At 42.1% G+C, this 22,717-nt stretch overlaps 1 protein-coding gene across 1 annotated transcript in view; it reads right to left on the reverse strand.

The window, feature by feature from the left end:
* MCUB (mitochondrial calcium uniporter dominant negative subunit beta) overlaps nucleotides 1–12,387 on the reverse strand; it is a 98,938-nt gene extending 86,551 nt beyond the window's left edge. The window contains exon 1 of the mRNA XM_045984864.1: nucleotides 12,173–12,387. Coding sequence (XP_045840820.1) covers nucleotides 12,173–12,268 — 96 coding nt within the window. The 5' untranslated portion in view covers nucleotides 12,269–12,387. The remainder of the gene's footprint in view (nucleotides 1–12,172) is intronic.
* Between the last annotated feature and the right edge of the window lie 10,330 nt (nucleotides 12,388–22,717).

Consider the following 22,717-nt stretch of genomic DNA (forward strand, 5'->3'; position numbering starts at 1 on the left):
AAAAGGTCTGTTCTCAGGAAGAGCCAGAATAGATACAAGTAGTTTCCTAAACGGAGCTGAGCTCTGCCTACCTGGTCTGCCCAATCTCAGGTGTGATTTTCTCACTCTAAAGCAACACAAGAATACAACTTTCTTTCACAAGAAACCTTCTTAGATAGGGGAACACAAATATTTGCTTCTTCTTTGGCTTCTTTTCACCAGATTAAGAATATCCGGCCCTTTTAATCATCTTCTGTAGAAATCCCCAACATTTTAATCTTCTTCTGGAGGCACCTCCCTCCCCGTAGCTTGCTAGTGTCCCTTCTGACGTACTGACTCAGAGACGAACTCAGGACTGTCAGTCCTGACACAATGTAAGGGACTACGGCTTGCCAGGTTTGGGATGTTCCACTCTCCCTCAGTCCCTAAGGAGTCACACTCATCCCATACCTTTTTCCCCACTGAGAGCGACTTGCTTTCTTCTAGGGTTGATACATGCTTACCAAGCCCAGATTAATCCATAAGGAATGAGAGTAAGAAGCCTCCAGAAAAAGCGAATTCCACAGAACCTAGGATGGTTGTTCATGTTGTAACAATGCCGAGCTAAGGCACAGGAACCATTAATAATATGTTCAGATCAGTGATAGTAGTATTATGTATTTCCAATTACATGTGTTTCTACATAACCCATATTGTATACTATATATTATATATGTGTATGTATATATACATACACATATATAATAAGCCCTTTAGACAGCTGTTTCATTAAAGCCTTATTAATGTTTCACGGACAATTAATATAGTGTCCAAGTTCAAGGCACACAAGAGGATCACAATCTGGCCATTTCATGATATAAAACAGTAATTATACTAAAGGACATGAAAAGCAATGGGAAAGGAAAACATTTCTTCTATCTCCAAATTAATCAAAGCAATGCATTCAAGACTGATTAACAGTGGGAGTGCCTGGTTGGCTCAGTGGGAAGGGCACTCTCAATCTTAGAGCCGGCTGTGAGGAGTTCGAGCCCCATGTGGGGTGCAGAGATGACTGAAATAAAACTTTTTTCTTTTAAGTAAATAAAACTTAAAAAACAAACCGAAAAAATGATCAACAGTGATATCCAAGCCTGACAAATTAAAATTAAAAAGCTAGCATATAAGCCAAAGAAATGTGATTAAGTAAATAACGTGATGAGGAGGCATTATACGAGGTCATATGAATAAACCACTTTCTGAACATAACCTCAATTACAGTGGATTATTCTCAATGTTATATACTAAGCTATATTTCATCCTAAAACACAGCATCTTTCAACAATCCTAAGTATCCAATTAAGATTGTTTTTTAAAAAAAATCCCTCTATTAGACCATATTTCTAACAGGCTAGCCTAAAAAATGCAGTTAAATTAATATCCTAGATATGCATAGTACTTTTATAATTTTTACCTACTAATCATCACAATTCCTCTAAAAGAAGTCCTTCCCTAAAACCATACTGTCAGCATCTTCTATTTTCTTTCCTCTTTATCAAGTGTCACTGCATAAACTTGAATTCTGGCTTCAGCTTCTAATTGAACCATCAGAACTTATTTCCCTTCCTTAGCTTACAGTGTACAAGTGAGATTACACCCTTTCCTATTAAGCTTCAGCCCGGAGGGCAGCTTATAATGAACCTAACAAGGTGTCAAATGTTCCTGTTCTAGCCCAAATTAAAAATGCTACATTTTCATCGATTCCTTTTTAAGTTTTCCAGAAAGAAATAAAGCTTCGTTGAAAACATCTATTGCTGAGGAACACATATAAACAAAAGTTCAACAGAGCCTTGGAAATTCAGTGCCCACAAAATGCAAAACTCTTCCTGTTTCTGGCCAAGGGGCCTGCAGCAGAAACACCTAAATGTCCGTGGAAATCCATCTCTCTTCTTCCACATTAATCAAATTTTAGCCAGACTGCGGCTCCCTGCCAGGACTACTTTCTCCCAGGCCCCTTGTAGCCAAATGTAGCCATCTGACATAGCCAATGAAATATTCAACAAATGTGAGCATGGGTGTTACCAGACATCACCAACCTTACCCATTAACACCTTACAAGCACAAAAACAAAACAAATCAAAACAACCCCACAGTCCTTTGACTTTGGAAGCCACATGCTGATGATGACAGAGAAAAGGGTCCCTGAATGACTGTGTGAGCAGAGCTAGGGCTGACCTAAAAAATGACTGTTGGAGCAGAGCTAAGGATGACCTAAAAAATTCACCTCAGAACCATTTCCTAGAGAGAAAAAACTGGCTTAAAAACTGTGTTTAGTTACTGTTGGGCCTTTTATGTCAGCAAAAGCTGAACCTTGTAGCTTATTCTCACCAATAGAGATAATAGAAAATTCATTTAGAAAATGATTTAAGGGGTGCCTGGGTGGCTCAGTGGGTTAAAGCCTCTGCCTTCGGCTCAGATCATGATCCTAGGGTCCTGGGATAGAGCCCACATCTGGCTCTCTGCTCCTCGGAGAGCCTGCTTCCTCCTCTCTCTGTCTGCCTCCCTGCCCACCTGTGATCTCTCTCTCTGTCAAATAAATAAATAAAACCTTTAAAAAGGTTTAAAAAAAAAAGAAAATGATTTAAGAAAGGAAAAAGTAAAACTGTGTAAACACAGACTACGTTCTAACGGTGGATTCAGATTAAAGGCAGATGGTAGCCATGGTTTAATGGCAACTCCCAAGATAAACAAACCCATTGGACTAAATGCTCATGCTGAACCACTACTTCTTAAACACTCCTTACCCAAGTCTTCACCGGTCAGGTTACTTCTCCCACAGAATTAGAACTCACATGTAAACAATCCTCCTAAATCAACACCACACTTTAAGAACAGCCAAGACTATTATCGAAAAAGAAATAAGTATCAACAAGGAGGTGAAGAAAAGGGAACTCTTGTACACGGTTGGTGGGAATGTAAATTGGTGCAGCCACTATAGAAAACAGAACTAGAGATTCCTCAAAAAATTAAAAACAGGACTACCGTATGATTCAGCAATTCCACTTCTGGGTATTTAGCCAAAAAACCCCAAAACCGCTAACCTGAAGAGATCTATGCACCCCCATGTCCATGGCAACATTGTTTACAATAGCCAAGATACAGAACAACCTAAGTGTACATCCACAGATGAATGGATAAAGAAAACATGGTGTGTACACACAATGGAATATTATCCAGCCATAAAAAAGAATGAAATCTTGCCATCTGCAATACCATGGATGGACCTTGAGGACATTATGCTAAGTGAAACAGATAAGATGGAGAAAGACAAATACCAAGTAGAGTCGAAAAAACAAAAAGACAAAAAAACAAAAAAACACGCTCATAGATACAGAAAACAGATGGGTGCTTGCCAGAAATGGGTGAAGATGGTCAAAAAATACAGACTTCCAGTTATAAAAATATATATCAGAGGGAAGTAACTCACAGGGAACAGCATGGCGACTATAGTTAATAACATTGTATTGCATATTTGAAAGTTGCTAAGAGAGTAAATCTTTTTTTTAAGATTTTATTTATTTGACAGACATCATAAATAGGCAGAAAGGCAGGCAGAGAGAGAGGAGGAAGCAGTCTCCCGGATGAGCAGGGAGCCTGATGTGGGGCTCGATCCCAGGAGCCTGGGATCATGACCCGAGCCGAAGGCAGAGGCTTTACCCCACTGAGCCACCCAGGCGCCCCTAAGAGAGTAAATCTTAAAAGAGCCCATCACAAGAAAAAAAACTTCTGTAACTGTGTATGGTGACAGATGTTCACTAGATCTATCATGGTGCTTGTTTTACAACACAGATACAAATACCAAATCATTTACGTTGCACATCTGGAATGAATATAGTGTGGCAGGTCATATCTCTCAATAAAAGAAAAAAAAACCGCCAAAAAACGCACACCCTTACACACCAGGCTGTCCTTAACTTATGCTTCATCAGATTATGTTAATCACATCCTTTAAAACTCCCGATTTGAAAGCTTATCTGAAATAAAACTAACCAAACTGGAGCGCTTGAGTGGCTCAGTGGGTTAAGCCTCTGCCTTCATCTCAGGTCATGATCTCAGGGTCCTGGGATCGAGTCCCGCATCAGGTTCTCTGCTCAGCAGGGAGCCTGCTTTCCCCACCCTTTCTCTCTGCCTGCCTCTCTGCCTTGGTGCTCTGTGTGTGTGTGTGTGTGTCAAATAAATAAATCTTTTTAAAAAATTATTAATTAAATAAAACCAACCAAACTATCATTTAAGATTGCTGCTTTCTTTTAATAGAAAATACAACACATAAAGATTATTTTGATTAACTTTTTTAAAAAATCTTCAATTATTCAATGCTCGTATCACAAAAAGTAGGGAAGAATGCTTCAGGTGTGCCCGTCTGGGTGAAGTGAAGAGGAGGAAATCGAGAAGGTAAGACCTGAAGAGAGCCACCGTTAAGGAATTCTGTGTGATATTTAGTTCTTGCTCATCCATCCACTCCCCCTTTACCCGACAAGCATGTATTATGCACCTACTGGGGCAGGGCAGAGGCCATATGAGGTGAGAAGAAAGAGTTCTGACCCCAAAGTGCTGAGCGAACCCAGCTGGGAAAACCACACGAGCACAGCTAGAACACACGGTGGGATGTGTAAGTGCTGCAGGAGGGGGAAAAGAATGTGGTTAATTCTGGTGGCACAGGCCTGTGGACCACAGCAAAATGGGGATCTGCAGCAGCGGGTGGGTGGGTACTGGAACTCAGCCTTGGAGGAAGTGCAGAACTCAGGAAGAGTGAAGAAGGGCGGGTGCTGTGCGAGGGTCCAATGCTACCCAGGGAACATCACAGACACCAATTACGGGACATGGAAGGCACCGAGGACAAAGTGGGACGGAAGGGATAAGGCCACTGGATTTCTGGATCAACTGTAGCTTATGTCTTAAAGCTTTCTTGCCTTGGTTTCATGAATAACCAACCATAAGAGGATAATTTACAAGGTCAAAAGAAACCATACTTTCTCCTGAAAAGTGGAAATTGCTTTATTATATATTATTTGAAACATTCTCAAAGCAGACTTGCAGAAATGAGTCATCAGACTATAAAATGTCATCACAAATATCCTCCAGAAAGGGCTTAGAAAGCCAGTGCTATGTTGATATGTTTGCAGACAGTTTCTAAAACAATGTATTTTCAGGTTTATGGTCACAGTACTGTCAGCCTCTCTAATAAAAATGTACACTTATATTTCAGCTGCATTATTGGTGCAAAGAGCAGTTATTCATCAAACACCTTTTAAAATCCTCTCTTCAAATAACCTATTCAATCCACTGGGGAAACTCATACCAAAAACAAACAAAATATTTAACAAGAGACTGCCACACATGAATACACACATCCACGCGGTCAGAAAACGAACAAAGGTTTGTCAAAAAGACCAACTTCTTCCTTCCTCCAACCAGATTCAGGACATGTATTTACCGTTATGCCTAAGAGGTTAAAAATAAGCTAAGTCATCAAGTCCCAGAAATGTGATTTGAGCAATGTGTTCAATATAAAAGCATTCCTACAACAAAACAATTGAGAGTTCCCAGTGGAATTAAATATAATGAGATTACCACTGTGTTCAGAGCAATGTCATAAACCATCTATTCCATCTAGTAAGTACCAGAAGACCCTCAGGTACAACACCTACTTGGGGGATGATCCTTGCCGATCGGGAAGTCTTTTCCTCCCTAAAGTTTGCCACAATAAAGCTTTGTGCTCCTATCCATTTCTTGATAGGAGGTTTAATATTCCCTGTCTCTTCTTGTTTCTGCTCACAGGCTACAGACATTTCAGCTCCGGCTTCATCCCTCTTTGCTCTTTCCATGTCTCCCTATTTCTTTTTTTTTTTTTTTTTAAGATTTTATTTATTTACCTGACAGAAAGAGATCACAAGTAGGCAGAGAGGCAGGCAGAGAGAGAGAGAGGGAAGCAGGCCCCCTGTTGAGCAGAGAGCCCGATGTGGGACTCGATCCCAGGACCCTGAGATCATAACCTGAGCCGAAGGCAGCGGCTCAACCCACTGAGCCACCCAGGCGCCCCTCTCCCTATTTCTTGCCCTGAAACCCACTGAGAGAAATTCTCTTCAGTAAACTTTATTTAGAGTGCAGATTTCATTCTTCATTTCTCACCAGTATTGTGAATCCTGAATAGAAAGCTAATTATCCCTGCCTGGGTGGCTCAGTCAGTTGAGCATCTACCTTCAGCTCATGTCATGATCTCAGGGTCCTCCGATCAAGTCCAGCATCGGGCTACTTGCTCAGCGGGGAGCCTGCTTCTCCCCACCCAACCCCCCCATACCCACCCCCTCCCCGTTTGTGCACACACACATGCACACTCTCTCTCTCAGATTAAAATACATTTTATATATATATATATATATATATAAAATTATCCCCAAAAGAGCTGCCAAACAAAAGCCTGGACTGCAGGGCTCTCTGTTCCCTTTATAATGAAGCTGCATCTAAGGTAAAAATCATGTACAATCAAATAACACCATTTAGGAGTTAATGGAATAGGAAACTCTGAGGATAAAGAGATTTCTAGGCCTTGGTAGTTGACCCAAACTAGATTTTAAGTCAGGTAAGGATAGCGGAGGTAGCAAAGAAATAAGATTTAGGCCAGGTGAGAGTAGTAAGAAGGAAAAAAGGTGGCAAGTAAACAACTTCAGCACCTCATTTAAGACAGAACCATACATGTCAATTACATCTCAATCAAAAAGAGAACCAACCACAGCATCTAGATTCTTACAGCAGCTCAATTCAATCCAATCAATATTTATTACAGCAGGTCAATTCAATCCAATCAATGTTTATTGATTATCCAATCAATTCAATCAATATCCAATTCCCATGGGCGAAGAAGCACCTAGGAGACTGCAGGGAAGACAGACGCTAGTTTGCTACACTCTCGCAATTAACTACTTAGAACATATTTGTTCAAACAACAAAAGCTGATTTCTTTAACTTCTTAAAACCTTATCTATGGAGGCACCTGGGTGGCTCTGTTGGTGAAGCGTCCGTCTGCCTTCGGCTCAGATCACAATCCCAGGGTCTTGGGATCTGGTCCCATGTCAGGCTCTCTGTTCAATGGGAAGCCTGCTTCTCCCTCTGTCTCTACCCCCACCCCACCCCCACCTATGCCCTCCCAGATAGATAAAATCTTTAAAACAAAACCAAAATGTTATTTATGCACCACATTTTCCCATTAAAAGACAATTTCAGAAAAATGGGTGAGGATGTGAATGGAGATAAAAATGAAGGTAGAGATGATGAAACCGTAAGTTTCATTCATTCATTATCAAACACATAAAATGCTTATCATTTCACATTTGTTAAAAGGTGGATTGAAAATCTAACCCTAGACTTTCTGGCAGCCAGTGCACAGGGAAGAGCACTGGCTCTGCGCTCATTTCACCGCCCATACAATAAACCCAGCATCTGGGCAGGAGAAACAAAGACTTGAATGCTAAGACTAGACAGCAATTTCTTCTGGGAGTCCTCTTAAAGGGCACCTTTTAACAGACACCATGTTTTTTAAAAGGTATGCTAATTTGGAAAATTCATTAAGAACATTTGGGTGAGGAATCCCATGCAGTCCGAACCATACAGCTCAGAGAACAGAGAACTGGTATTTGTTTTTTAAAAAACAGGAAAATTCATACTGTGATGAATTAAATGGGATTTTTTTTAAAAGAAGATATTTCTGGAATATGGCTAAGATAACACTGTTTATTACCTACAGGTTTTCAGCCCACAGGTTAGCTCACAATGTCTATTAAGTAATGGTTTTAGGGCTCTAATGCTAGATACTCTTGAATAAGCAACATTTCACAGATGAAAACACTGCTAATGACAGAAGTATCAGAGTGAGACTTAATCTGTTCTGACATGCTTACCCAATCAAATAAATTTCAGTGCCTTTTCAAAGGGAAAACAGTTACTGGAACCACAAGGTAGAGCTGGCACTCTACCCTGAGATCATACAACAGGACTGTTCGGCCAGTAAGACAACCATTCGGACAACTGACAATACTTTATTCAATACTATTTACGTTCTCCGGTGAAATTAAACAATGACAATTTTCTTTCTTTTTTTTTTTAATATTTATTCATTTTACAGAGAGAGAGAGAGAGGGCAAGCACAAGCAGAGCAAATGGGAGAGGGAAAAGCAGGCTCCCTGCTAAGCAGAGACCCCAAAGTGGGGCTCGATACTAGGACCCTGGGATCATGACCTGAGCCAAAGGCAGAGGCTTAACCAACTGAGCCACCCAGGGGCCCCACAAAATAACAATTCTCTCTTTTTTTAAGGTTCTATTTATTTATTTGTGAGAGAGATAGAGCATGGCAGGGGACGGAGGAGGGAGAAGCAGACTCTGCCAAGCAGGGAGCCCAACTCAAGGCTCAATCCCGGAACCCTGGGATCATGACCTGAGCTGAAGGCAGACGCTTCACCGACTGAGCCACCCAAGCACCCCTACAAAACAGCAATTTTCAAGATGTAAAGGGCTTTGGGGACCAATCAGACAAGTCTCCTTGTACAACAGGGAGTACAACATGCCCAAACAGACCAAGTGACTTGGTTCAGGGGACAATGGGATGGCGAGGCCAGGTGGCACTCAGATGTCCTAATCGCCCACCATCACCTAAATTAGCTGCTCATTTCTATTCCATGACCTAAACACACTTAGTTTATAGAGCTATCAGATCAACCAAGATTTCCTCGGGTTTTCTTCCTTAGTCTCACAGGGACCTCATTCCACAAATATTTATCTGCCAAGATACAAAATTATTTTCTAGCTTATAGAAGTCTGCCATAAAACAGCACTAGTAGTGTTTGTTAAATTGCAATGAACAGTAAAATCTAAAAATAAAAAACTGAGCACAGATACTAATACCTAAGCGCTGGGAAGATGGTAATGTTTAATATTTAACAAACTGGTCTAGAATGACTTTGCCCCAATGTCTTCTATAGTCTAAGTACAAACTCCAACGTACAACTAAACACCCTCCTCAGGAGAAAGCTATGAAACCAGTACTACAGAACACAGTGCACTAATTACAAACACAAGAGGTAGAATTGGAGGAAAGTGTCAAATGGGACTGACCTAAATTCAAAAGGTAAAAACAATTTCTAAATTAACATTTGGTGGTGGGATGAAAACATGTATTGCTTTGTTTCCAGATATTAAAAACAAAACAAAACACACATACCCAAACTTCTCTGCAAAGCACACTTGATTTTTTTTTTTAAGTTTTAAACACAACTTTTGTTAAGAACTCAAATGCTGTCCTGGGGGGCCTGAAATCCTGCCAGGGAGTTAGTTTCTCAAACTAAGCAGCAGAAAACCCAAATTAAGAAAGGCACAATTATAAGGGCTTTCTGTTTAGAGATAATTCACCAGATGCTATCATCACTCAAAGCCGCGTCCTGCAGAACAGAAAGGCCAGCAGGTGCCATGGACTGCCCTGACAACCGCGCAGCCTCAGCCAGCCTGCTGCTGACAGGCAGAGATGCTGACACGGGAACGGGATCTCAGACACCGGGGCATGCCTTGGCGAAAGGTAACACAACATGCTCTTGCTCGCTTACGCTTCCAAATTTAAAAAACAGTCCCAGTATACCAAACGTATGCATCTTGACAAACGTTTTTCCACCCACAAAATACTGACAGACTGTTACTCACCTACCATATGAAGGATGAGAACTGTATATATGTTCCAAAATTACCAAATCCTCCTGTAAAGCACACCCATACTTTCAGAAAAGGTCAAATATATTTTATATTTGGGAATGCTTACCTGAGATATTATTAATGACAAGTCCTTGCAAGCTAAGATTTTTATGAGCTGTGGGGTTGCAAATTTCACATTTGTTGAGTGTGTTTTTCCTGTTTTCATGGATGCTAGGGGTCTGAATGTGCCAAGAGACGTACCTCCTATGGCTCTCTTTAGTTATAGGACTCTTCATATCCAATGGAGAGACCACAAAACAGACTTTAGAATGAAAAATGTCCCTAGGCCAGTTAATATGATTTGCAGAGAATGGTTTAATCCTAAGTGGCCAGGATATGTCAGTTTTTTTCTTATTTATTTATTTATTTGCCAGAGAGAGAGAGAGAGAGACACACAGCAAGAGAGGGAACACAAGCAGGGGGAGTGGGAGGGGGAGAAGCAGGCTTCCCGCTGAGCAAGGAGCCCAATGCAGGACTTGATCCCAGGACCCTGGGATCATGACCTGAACCGAAGGCAGCCACTAAAGGACTGAACCCAGGTGCCCGTCAGTTTCTTTACTGTATGATTCCAAACAGGCATATAAAGAAGCAAACTCACAGGCTTGTCTTTCTTCTTTCAGGGGTCTTTTATGAAGCAAGTAAAATGATGGAAGCATTTCCACTTCTAAAGTTTAGTAAATTGACTTAATAGCATGGACAGTCAAGACTTAAAACAAATATCTGCAAATTAGAAACAAGCCAATGTAAGGCTTGAGATGATTACCTAGAGGCAAAGTACTAACCACTCTTCCCCTATGATTAACCCTAATAAGCCCCACTGTTATCATTTTCTTTTCTTTTTTTTTTTTTTTTTTTTAAAGAGAATCCACATTCCTGCTGGGGCATGCAGTGGCACCCAGTGGGAACAGTATCAGGTGGGAAATACTGAGAAAGGGGCTTAGAAATTATAATTTGAGAAAAGGCAGCCAGCCTTGAGCTCTGTAACAACTTTACCCCGGATATTAAATGAACTTAACAGAATCAGTCATTTATGTTTAAATGGTGGTAGAGTCAAGGAGGCTTCTTGTGTTGGGCTATTTCACTGTTTGGTATATTTCTTTTTTTTTTTTTTTAAGATTTTATTTATTCATTTGACAGACAGAGATCACAAGTGGGGGGGGGGGGAGCAGGCTCCCTGCTGAGCAGAAAGCCTGATGTGGGACTCTATCCCGCGACCCTGAAATCATGACCTGAGCCGAAGGCAGCAGCTTAACCCACTGAGCCACTCAGGTGCCCCTATTTGGTATATTTCTAAGAAGTGCAACACTTTCTAATAAAGTACAATTTCCTAAAGGGGAAGCACCGCTCTCCAATTTACTACTAAGTCTATCATTTTAAGGAGTCTGCTCCTCTTCCTGGGTGTTAGTAGCAAAATGCCCTTCATCAATCTCTCCCAAATACTCAGGGAAGGAATTTTAAGTATGTATTTAAATATTTCCTCCAGCACTCAAAACTGCGAAGCCCTGAAATAGCTGGAGGGGGAAAAAAACAGGAAGTGAAAGTGACAAGATAATGGCCTGGCTTCTTTTGTTTTTCTTGCAAACTGCACAGCTAAATGTACTTTTCTCTTTAACGACCTGAAACTAATCTAATGGGGGACGAGGGGCTGAGAACTAAAACCCAGAAACCACGCACTCCCCAACGCACCTGGAAGGCTCTTTTTAATGAGCTGTCCTTCCTCACCAGGCTCAGTTCGGGATCCTGCGGGGCTCCATCCCAACCCGAGGTGCACGTCGCGTTTCCCCCTACCTCGGTCTTTTCTAGGGCACATCCACTCTCTTCCCAGCGACGGTTCCACACAGGCCACAACACAACTGTTTCGGGCCAGCTGTTACTCACCGACACACACTCATGATTCACCGCGTCTCAGAACAAAACGCGAGTTTTCCTCCCCGCTTTAGAAGGGAGGGGCGGCGGCTTGCAGACCGGAGCTCTCACTTTCCTACCACAGTGCACGCTCGGGACAGTCACCGTGCTCGGTCGTTTTCGCAGCCCCTCTCGCCACCCACCGCCGAGCCAACGGCAAAGTGACTCTGAAAACTTCCTCCGGAGCGCGTTGTAGCCGCGGAGAAACCGCCTCCCGGAGAGGTTTTGAAGCTCCCCGGGGCGCCGCCCTGTGGTCCCCGCAGCCCGGTTGGCGGAGGTGATGCTCGTCCTCGCCGCCCCGGCCTCGCCTTCCCTCGGCCCCGGGGCGTGACTGTGCCGGGGACCTGGACACCCACGTCTGCGGCCCGGGCGCCCACTTGTCGGGGTCCCCCCGCGCGCGGAGCCGAAGGGCCAGCGAAACGCCGGGAACTTGCCGGCCGCTCGGCTTTCGCTCCCGCCCAAGTCTCCCAACGCAAACTTTTCCAGCGCCCCCGGCCCCCGGAGCCGGGCTCTGTCTCACCTGAGGCGACGGCGGCCGCGGATGCACTCGGTCCCCGGGCCCCAGGGTCGGCAGCAACCGCGGGCGCGGCGTCCGGGCGCCCCTCAGGAGCATCATCCTGCCCCGCGCGGGCTCCCGCACGACTCAGCCAGCCATCGTCAGCGCCCGGAGGCTCGCAGCGGGCGCCCTCCGCGCGCGCAGCCCGCCCCGTGCCTCGCGCCTGCCCCCGCCTCCCCGCGCCGCGCCGCCGGGCGGGGGGCGGGCTAACGGGAGGGTGTGTCCCGCTTCTCGCGGCTCTGGTCCGCGCCCGGCGCCGGCCTGTTTTCTCTCCTCCGACCGAAAAAAGAGGAAAACGGGCGGGTCGTTAGTGAGCCGCCCTCCCCCAGCTTAGATTTCGGGGGGCAGCGCGAATGCCTGGCCGGCCCCTCTTTTTCCGGTGGGGGGGGGGGTCCGCTTCTGGAATGAACGAGAGATTGCGATCACACCTTGGGGGCTGTTGATTCCAACACCACCGTTAATTCTGGGTACTTAGCGTCTCCACTCCCGCCCACGGGGCAGGGGTGAGTAGGCTGAGGGGAGGAGAGCGTCAGGGATCTGGAGAGATGCAGGCGGGGTCCCTCTGGAAGTTAGCCTCCAGGACTGAGTGGCAGAGGGGGCGAGAAGCAGGTCCCCAAGCCTCCACGCCTCAGTTGCCCCCGAGGCTTATGCTAAGGACAGCGATGGCCAGGGAACGTCCATAAGAGGGTCAGCTCAAGGCCTGCTTTTGGCGGAGGTTTGCTGTTCTCGAGATGGTGGCGTGCCTGGAGGTCTATGGGACAGTCTCTCTAGCACAGCACAGTTGGCTTCTCTCTTTAATCACGTTTTTAATAGGAAGAGCTAAGGAGACCGAACTTAGTCTTCCCAGGGCTGGAAAATGTAATGTTTTGTCTTAGAGACTTTTTGTTTATAAAACAAATATAAAAGGGATGCCCGTTAGTCCGTTACGTGTCAGCCTTCAGATCAGGTCATGATCCCAGGAGCCTGGGATGGGGTCCTGCATCAGGCTCCTTGCTCAGTGGGGAGTCTGCTTTTCCCTCTACCTGCCTGTCTACCTCTCTCTCTCTCTGACAAATAAATAGTCTTTAAAAAGAAAAAAACCATTTTTTAAAAAATCATTTCAGAGCAAAATCTTTCACATAGCTTGCTTAGAATAGAGTTCTTAGATAAAATGTAGGATGCCCAGTTAAATTTGAATTTCAGATAAACAAATAATTGACATCATGTACCAGATGTTGCATGACTGGCACTCTTTAAAGAAAAATGAGATGCTTGGGATATACTTAGATTAAATCATTTGTTATTTGTCTTTAATTCAAGTTCAATTGTGCATCCTGTGTCTTAATTTGCTAAGTCTGCAAGAGGCTTAAGTTAATGAATCAAAGTGGGAAAATAATGCAACAAGTGGCAAACCTCTCCTGATAATGATCTTTGTTTATTGAAAAAAGATGGAGGTTTCTATGACAACAAAAACTTTGCCACCATTAAAGTCTAATTCATATATGTTAACTACATGCGCATTTCAAAATAGAAGTGTCCTGAGCGGATAGTGACACATGAAATGGTTAAGTCCACATGGGAAGGTAATTTACCTGAATTCTTTCCTAGTGTTCCAAATGAAAGAAAAGAGTTTATCTTGACTATTGTGACTAAAACTGCAAAGAACGGAGGAATGCAGTATCTTTTGAGATACTGGTTTCATTTCCTACAGATATACACCCAGTAGTGGGATTGCTGGGGCCGTGGTAATTCTTTTTTTTTTTTTTTTTTAAGATTTTACTTATTTCTTTGACAGAGAGTATGTGACCACAAGCAGGGGAAGTGGCAGGCAGAGGAAGAAGCAGACAAGCAGACTCCCTGCTGAGCAGAGAACGGGATGCAGGACTCTGTCCCAGGACCCTGGGATCATGACATGAGCTGAAGGCAGGCGCCCCTCTTTTTTCTTTCTTTTTTAAGATTTTATTTATTTTAGAGAGAGAGCATGTGCACATAAAAGTGGGAGAAAGAGCAGAGGGAGAAAGAATCTCAAGTCAACTCCATACTGAATGATACAGGGCTCAATCTCACAACCCCAAGATCATGGCCTGAGCTGAAATCAAGAGTCGAATACTTAACCAACCGAGCCACCCAGCTGCCCTGGGCCCATGGTAGTTCTATTTTTAATTTTTTTTAATATCCTCCATAGTATTTTCCATAATGGCTGTACAGGAATTTACATTCCTACCAACAGTGGTTGGTAGGAATGTAAACAAGGGCTCCTTTTTTTCTAATAGCCAAGATATGGAAACAAACCAAATATCTATGGAGGGATGAATGAATAAAGAAAATGTGATATATAATTATGTATCTATTATACATGCTCTGTTACATATTATATATTTATATCTAGTATATTATATGCTATTTATATACATACAATGAACTATTATTCAGCCATTAAAAAAGGAAAGCCTACCAATTTATATAACATTACGGATGAATCTGGAGCTTATTATGCTAAATGAAATTAGACAGAGAAAGACAAATACCATATAACTTTATTTATATGTAGAACTGAGAAGAGTCATCCACATAGAAGCAGAGATTTGAACAGTGGTTACCAGGGGCTGGGAGATGGGGGAAATGGGAAGCTACTGGTCTGAGAGCACAGAAATTCTGGGGACCTAATGTACAGCATGATGACTATAGTTAATTATACCACATTGTATGCTTGAAATTTGCTAAGAGAGTAGATATTGACTGTACTCAGCACGTCAAAAAAAAAGTAACTATGCGAGGTGACAGATGTATTAATTAACTTGATTGTGATAATCACTGAAAACGCATACATGTATCAGGCCATCACACTGTACCCTTTAAATATATTTACTTTTTATTTGCCCATTATATCTCAATAGAGCTAGGTTGGGGGAAGAAAAAGGAAGAAGAGTTTTATTAGGAGGGACATGGAGAAGAGGAGGGAAAAATGTCTATTTGGGAGCACAGACTCTGCACATACACATCATTGTAATACTTTTTTCCCAAGAGTATTTTGGCAACATTCCCTTTAATTAAATTTTTGCAGCACAACAACTTTTGCAATAATTTCTACAGAGAGACTCGGAAAGATAGCTGTCTTTTCTCTAGCTTACGGATTTGTTTTATATCATTGACAGTTGAGAAAATTGTCTCTAAGCTTTACAACTCACCATTGGTAATGTGTTGATTCTTAGGATTGCTCCTAAATTGGAGAAAACTTCATCAGGTGTTTTTCGTGCACATAATAATTGGAAGAGTATTCCACAGACTTCTGGGGCTGTTCATTTCAAATGCCATTTTTCACCAGCCACAGACTTCTGGTAACTTGGCATTGTAAGACACAGTCACACCGCAGTGCAGTCTCTGGGCTCTGCACTTTGGGATCACAACACAGGGTAAGTTCTATTTCTACATGGGTGTAGCTAGCAATAATTTAGTCAACCTGGAAATGACCTGTAAACTGCATTAAAATATCCCACTAAATCCAACCTAGATGTATCTCCAACTCCACTTACTTTTTGTTGCATCTTGAAAATGGCCAGAACTCCTCAACCTCCGGATCCAAGAAACCGTGACAGAGGAGTGGTTGAACAACAACAACAAAAAAAGATAGTGGTCTTCCAGAGGGAGACAAACCATAAAAGACTCTTTTTTTTTTTTAAAGATTTTATTTATTTATTTGACATAGAGAGATCACAAGTAGGCAGAAAGGCCCGCAGAGAGAGAGAGAGAGAGAGAAGCAGGCTCCCTGCCGAGCAGAGAGCCCGATGAGGGACTCGATCCCAGGACCCTGAGATCATGACCCGAGCCGAAGGCAGCGGCTTAAACCACTGAGCCACCCAGGCGCCCCCCATAAAAGACACTTAATCTCACAAAACAAACTGAGGGTTGCTGGGGGGGGGTTATGGACACTGGGGAGGGTATGTGCTATGGTGAGTGCTGTGAAGTGTGTAAACCTGATGATTCACAGACCTGTACCCCTGGCGCTAATAATATATTATATGCTGATTTTACAAAAAGATAGTGGTCTTGATTTCAGTTAAAATATCTGACTTTTAGAGGAAATTACAAAAATATATAACCAACACACTGCTAGGGACCTCTCAGCCCAATGGTCTTGGAAGAGGCTTGTGAAAGGGAAGAGCCCCTGCAGCTTAAACTAAATGAACTTTGCTGGCATCTAAGTCCTCAGTAAATGCTATGATGATGATGATGATGATGATGATGAACCATTCCATTGCACTGAACACCTGCCTATTTTGTAGCATTTATCACACTATTTATTTGCATTTTCGTCTGACTCTCCAGCTAGATGTAAATGCTGGAGCAGGTGCTTGCTTTTATTAATCCTTGTGTCTGAGGACCTAGAACAGTACCTGCTTTCGAGACTTAGTCAACAATGAATAAATGAAATGATGCTAATGGGAAGGAAGAGATATTGCAAGAACAACTTAAAACAGATGTGACTGAGGAAAAGTCCTGGAGCTGTGGGTGCAGGTAGCGAAGAAAGCAAAATGCAGAGATAGGAAGTGCTTGTGTCAAGAGCTCCAGGGCAAGGAACAAAGACCTCAGTCTGTTGGGCATTGGACTCTTGATTACGGCTCAGATAATGTTCTCAGGGTCATGGGATCAAGCCCCACCTCAGGCTCTGCACTGGGCGTGGAGTCTGCTAGGATGCTCTCTCTACCCCTCTTCTTCTGCCCCCTGTCCCCCTCTCTTTCAAAAAAAAAAAAAAGAGAGAGAGAAATGAAGAATATGAAATATGAAAAGGCTGTGGTATCTAAGTAGCATTTATAAATTAGCTCACATTAAGTCATTGTTCTCACCAAGATTCCCATACATTGTGGGGAAGTTTGCAGTACCCCAAAGAGATCTGTGTGTGCTGAGCCACTGTGTGGACAGAACCTCAGCAGTAAGCCTGTTCCATCTGCAGTGCCCAGAGGCTCTCTCCCAGCAGTGTGCTGACATCCCAGGTTACCAGAAGTATGTGCTTCATAAAAGGAAATCACGTTTGAAATCAGGGGACTCAGAAGGAGGTCTATGGACTATTCTTCCAGTTATTACAGCTCATATATGAAAAATACTTGAAAGAAGTTTCCCCAAATTTAAGAACAATCCTAAGAATTAGGGGCGCCTACGTGGCTCAGTCGGTTAAGCGTCTGTCTTCGGCTCAGGTCATGATCCTGGCGTGCTGGGATGGAGCCACACTTCGGCTCCCTGCTCAGCGGGGAGTCTGCCTCTCCCTCTGCCCTATGCATGTCCCCCCCACCAGGGTGTGCTCTCTCTCTCAAATAAATAAATAAAATCTTAAAAAAAAAAAAAAAAAAAGAACAAGCCTAAGAATTAACACGACACTACCAATGGTGAGTCCTACAGCTTAGGGACACTTTTCTTAACTATCAGTAATATAAAACAAATCTACATGCTAGAGAAAAAAGGGGTTTTTTTCCCTAGTCTCTCTACAGAAAGTATAAAAAAATTGTTGTGGTATGAAAAATTAATTAAAGGGAATGTAGTCAAAATACTGTTGGAAAAAAGTATTGTAGTTGGTACATAAGTGTGACAGATTTTTACAAATATTTTCCTTTTGTGCTCTTAAAAAATGATCATTTATGATTTATTTTCTCCCTCTGAAATAAATAAATAAAATCCTAAAAAAAAAAAAAAAAGAAAAATACATTTAAAAAACCGGCCTCTCGGGGCGCCTGGGTGGCTCAGTGGGTTAAAGCCTCTGCCTTCAGCTCAGGTCATGATCCCAGGGTCCTGGGATCAAGCCCCGCATCGGGCTCTCTGCTCAACAGGGAGCCTGCTTCCCCCCTCTCTCTCTGCCTGCCTCTCTGCCTGCTTGTCATCTTTGTCAAATAAATAAATAAAATCTTTAAAAAAACAAAATAAACAAAAAACGGCCTCTCTGCCCCACATACTACTGAAGCTAGACTGCAGCACCACGGCGAGATGGGTCTTGCACCAAAACCATTCAGCAGATGCTGGGGAAGAGCCAGACCCATTCTCCACCGTGAGGCTGACCCACCTGGAAGCATTGTCCTCCCAGACCACTTGAAACTGCCCTTGAACTCAGATTCTGGGACACGACACTTCTTGTGACATTACCATGTCATTTTGTATTTCTCACTTTTTATTACTTTTCATAAAAAGGATCTTCCAAAGTATATATATAAAAAGCTTCATGCTCCACAAAAGCTGATTCTGCCTCTGCGAATCAGGCATAAGTACTTTGTGTTATCTTGTTTAGTCGTTACAAAACCCTTATGGGATAAGTATTTTAAGTATTATTAGCTCATTATTACAAATGAAACAGAAGCTTGGGATGTTATACAGTCAGAATTCAAGTATGAATTATATAACTCTCCCACTTGTGCATGCCCTCTCTCTAAAATACATAAATCTTTGGGGTGCCTGGGTGGCTCAGTGGGTAAAAGCCTCTGCCTTCAGCTCAGGTCATGGTCTCAGGGTCCTGGGATCGAGCCCCGCATCAGACTCTCCGCTTTGCGGGGAGCCTGCTTCCCCCACCCCCTGCCTGCCTCTTTGCCTACTTGTGATCTCTGTCTGTCAAATAAATAAATAAAATCTTTTAAAAAAATACATAAATTTTTAAAAAAAAATTACTCTCTCTTCCTCTCCTTTTGCCTTTCCCCCCTTGCTTGCATGTGCATATGCACTTTTCTCTCTCTCTCTCTAAAAAAAAAGAAAAACAAAAACAAACAAGGAGTTAAAACCATTCTTCTCAAACTACTCCAAAAAAAAAAAAAAAAAAAAAAGGAAAATTTCCACATTCATTCCATGAACCAAGAATGAACCCTGATACTAAAATCAGGTAAAGACACCACTAAAAAAGGAGAGCTACAGGCCAACATCCCTGATGAACATAGATGCAGAAATTCTCAATAACATATTTGCAAAGTGAATCCAACAATACACTTAAAAAAATCATTCACCATGATCAACTGGGATTTATTTCTGGGTTGCAAATGTGGTTCAATATTCACAAATCAAACAACATGATATACCATGTTAATAAAAGAAAGGATAAGAACCATATGATCCTCTCAATAGACACAGAAAAAACATTTGATAAAGCATCCATTCATGATAAAAACCCTTAACAAAGTAGGTTTAGAGGGAACATACTTCAATATAATAAAGGTCATATAGGAAAAATCCACAGCTAATACCATCCTCAGTAGGGAAAAACAGACCTTTTCCTCTACAGTCAGGAACATGGCAGGGATGTCCCCTATCACCACGTTATTCAACATAGGAAGTCCTAGTCACGGCAATCAGACAGCAAAAAGAAACAAAAGGCATCCAAATAGGCAGTGAAGTAGTAAAACTTTCACTATATGCAGATGACATGATTCTGTAAATTGAAAACCCGAAGACTCTGCCCAAAATCTGCTAGAACTGATAAACAAATTTGGTAAAGTCACAAGATACAAAATCACCATAGAAAATCTATTGCACCAATAATGACACAGCAGAAAGAGAAATTAAGGAATTAATCCCATTTACAATGGCACCCAAAACAACAAGATGCCTAGGAGTAAACCTAACCAAAGAGGTGAAAGATCTGTCTTCTGAAAACTATAAAACATTGATGAAAGAAACTGAAGACAACACAAAGAACTGGAAAAACTTTCCATGCCCATGGATTGGAAGAACAAATATGGTTAAAATGTCAATACTACCCAAGACAATCTATACATTTAATGTAATCCGTATCGAAATACCACCAGTAATTTTCAGAGCTAGAACAAACAATCTAACACTAAAATGTGTATGGAACCACTAAAGACTCTACATAGCCAAAGCAACCTTAGAAAAGAAAACGAAGCTGGAGGCATCACAATTCTGGATTTCAAGCTCTGTTACAAAGCTGTAATCATCAAGACAGTATGGTAATGACACACAAAAAAAGACGCCTACATCAACAGAACAGAAAAGAAAACCCAGAAATGAACCCACAATTGTATGGTCAATTATCTTTGACAAAGTGGGGAAGAATATCCAATGGAAAAAAAGACAGTCTTTTCCACAAACGGTATTGGGAAAACTGGACAGCTATATGTAAAAGAATGAAACTGGGCCACTTTCTTATACCACAAACAAAAATAAATTCAAGATGGACTAAAGATCTACATGTGAGACCCAAAACCATAAAAATCCCAGACGATAACACAGATAGTAACTTCTTTGACATCCATCATAGCAACTTCTTTCTAGATACGTCTCCTGAGGCAAGGGAAACAAAAGCAAAAGTAAACTATTGAGAAGACATCATAATAAAAAAAAAGTTTCCTTCTGTACAGCAAAGGAAATAATCAACAAAACTAAAAGGCAGACTATAAAGTAGAGAAGATATTTACAAATGACATATCTAATAAAGGGTTAGTATACAAAATAGATAAAGAGCTTTAAATTCAACACCCCAAAAATGAATAACCCAATTAAAAAGCAACAGAAGACATGAATAGACATTTTTCCAAAGAAGACATCCAGATAGCCAACAGACACATCAAAAGATGTTCACACCACTCTTCATCAGGGAAATGCAAATCAAAACTATGAGATGCCATTTCACACCAGTCAGAACGGCTAAAAGCAACAACACAAGAAACAACAGGTGTTGGCTAGGATGTGGAGAAAGGGGAACCCTCTTACACTGTTGGAGGGAATGCAAACTGGTACACCTATTGTGGAAAACAGTATGGAGATTCCTCAAAAAGTTAAAAATAGAATTACCTTCTGACCCACCAATCAACCTACTGGATATTCACCCAAAGAATAGGAAAATACTAATTCAAAGGCATACATGCACCCTGGTGTTTATGGCAATAGCCAAGATATGGAAACAGCCCAAGTATCCACTGATTGATGAATGGATAAAGAGGTGGTGTATATACATACAATGGAATATTATTCAGCCATCAAAAAGAATGAAATCTTGCCATTTGGAAGGACATGGATGGAGCTAGAGAGTACTAGGTTAAGCGAAATAAATCAATTAGGGAAAGACAAATATATGATTTGACTCACATGTGGAATTTAAGAAATAAATAAAGGGGTAAAAAAGAAAGAAAAGCAAACCAAGAAACAGACTCTTAACTCTAGAAAACAAACTGATGGTTATCAGAAGGGAGGTGGGTGGGGGGATGGGTAGAATAAGTGACGAGGTTAAGGAAGGCACTTGTTGTGATGAGACCCAGGCGACGTGTGGAAGTGTTGAATCACTATATTGTACACTGGAAACTAATATTATACTGTATGTTAACTAAAAAAAATTACATTAAGATATCTTAATGACTGAGTTTTAGGGCTCTTTTAAAATTTTGAACCCTTGTTTTAACCCTGTGTCCTATTCTGAATTAGGTCACTAATATTCAGATTTGTACTTTAACTTCTGACAAAGCTAGTCCACAGATTTCATCCACTGCTCTCATGCAACCTGCACTTGCAGACTCTATATTCACTTACGTCCTCTAACTACCTTCCATTTGAAGAACAAATTTTTCACAAATGAGCCAACCAATAATGAATTGAATTATCTAGTGTTAGTACTGCTTGCTTGCTACTGGCAAAGAGGCTAGCCTCAGGGGTGCCTGGGAGGCTCAGTCAGTTAAGTGTAGCCTTCAGCTCAGGTCATGATCCCGGAGTCTCTGGACAGGCCCCACATCAGGCTTCCTGCTCAGTGGGAAGTCTGCTTCTCTCTTTCCCTCTGCCGCTCCCTCTGTTTCTCTTCTCTCCCTCACCTTCTCCCTCTCCCACTCTCACTCTCGATCACTCTCTCTTTCAAATAAATAAATAGGGGCACTTGGGTGGCTCAGTGGGTCAAGCCTCTGCCTTTGGCTCAGGTCATGATCTCAGGGTCCTGGGATCAAGCCCCACATCAGGCTCTCCGCTCTGTGGGGAGCCTGCTTCCTCCTCTCTCTCTGCCTGCCTCTTTGCCTACTTGTGATCTGTCAAACAAATAAATAAAATCTTGAAAAAAAAAAAAAAAAAAAGAAGAGGCTAGTCTCAGTAAAGGTGAAAGGAAAGTTTATTTTCAGAAAAAAAAGCTTTATATTTTTTTGTCACCTGGTCTTAACTGGTAAAATCATCTGAATTGAACAACCTTAAATATATCCTCTGAAGATGTGAGCTGCACTGGATTGTAGGAGGGGGAGGCAGAATGGTGGAGGGGTCCCCTCAGGTATCTTACTTAGAGGCCCCCTTCTGACTGAATTCTAGAGAAGGATATTCCTTTTCCCCATTCTGCCTCCAGGCCCTAGGTCTTCTTCTTCTTTTTTTTTTTTTTTAAGATTTATTTCTTTATTTCAGAGAGAGAGAGAGAGAACACTCATGGTAGGGAGGGGTACAAGGAGAGAGAGAATCCCAACCAAACTCTCCACTGAGCATGGAGCCCCATGTACAGCTCCATCTCCCGACCTGAGCGGAAATTAAGAGTTGAATGCTCAACTAACTGAGTCACCCAGATGCCCCTAGACCTTCATTTTT

Source organism: Meles meles, chromosome 2 (assembly GCF_922984935.1).
Source record: "Meles meles chromosome 2, mMelMel3.1 paternal haplotype, whole genome shotgun sequence".
NCBI classification, from domain to species: Eukaryota; Metazoa; Chordata; class Mammalia; order Carnivora; family Mustelidae; genus Meles; species Meles meles.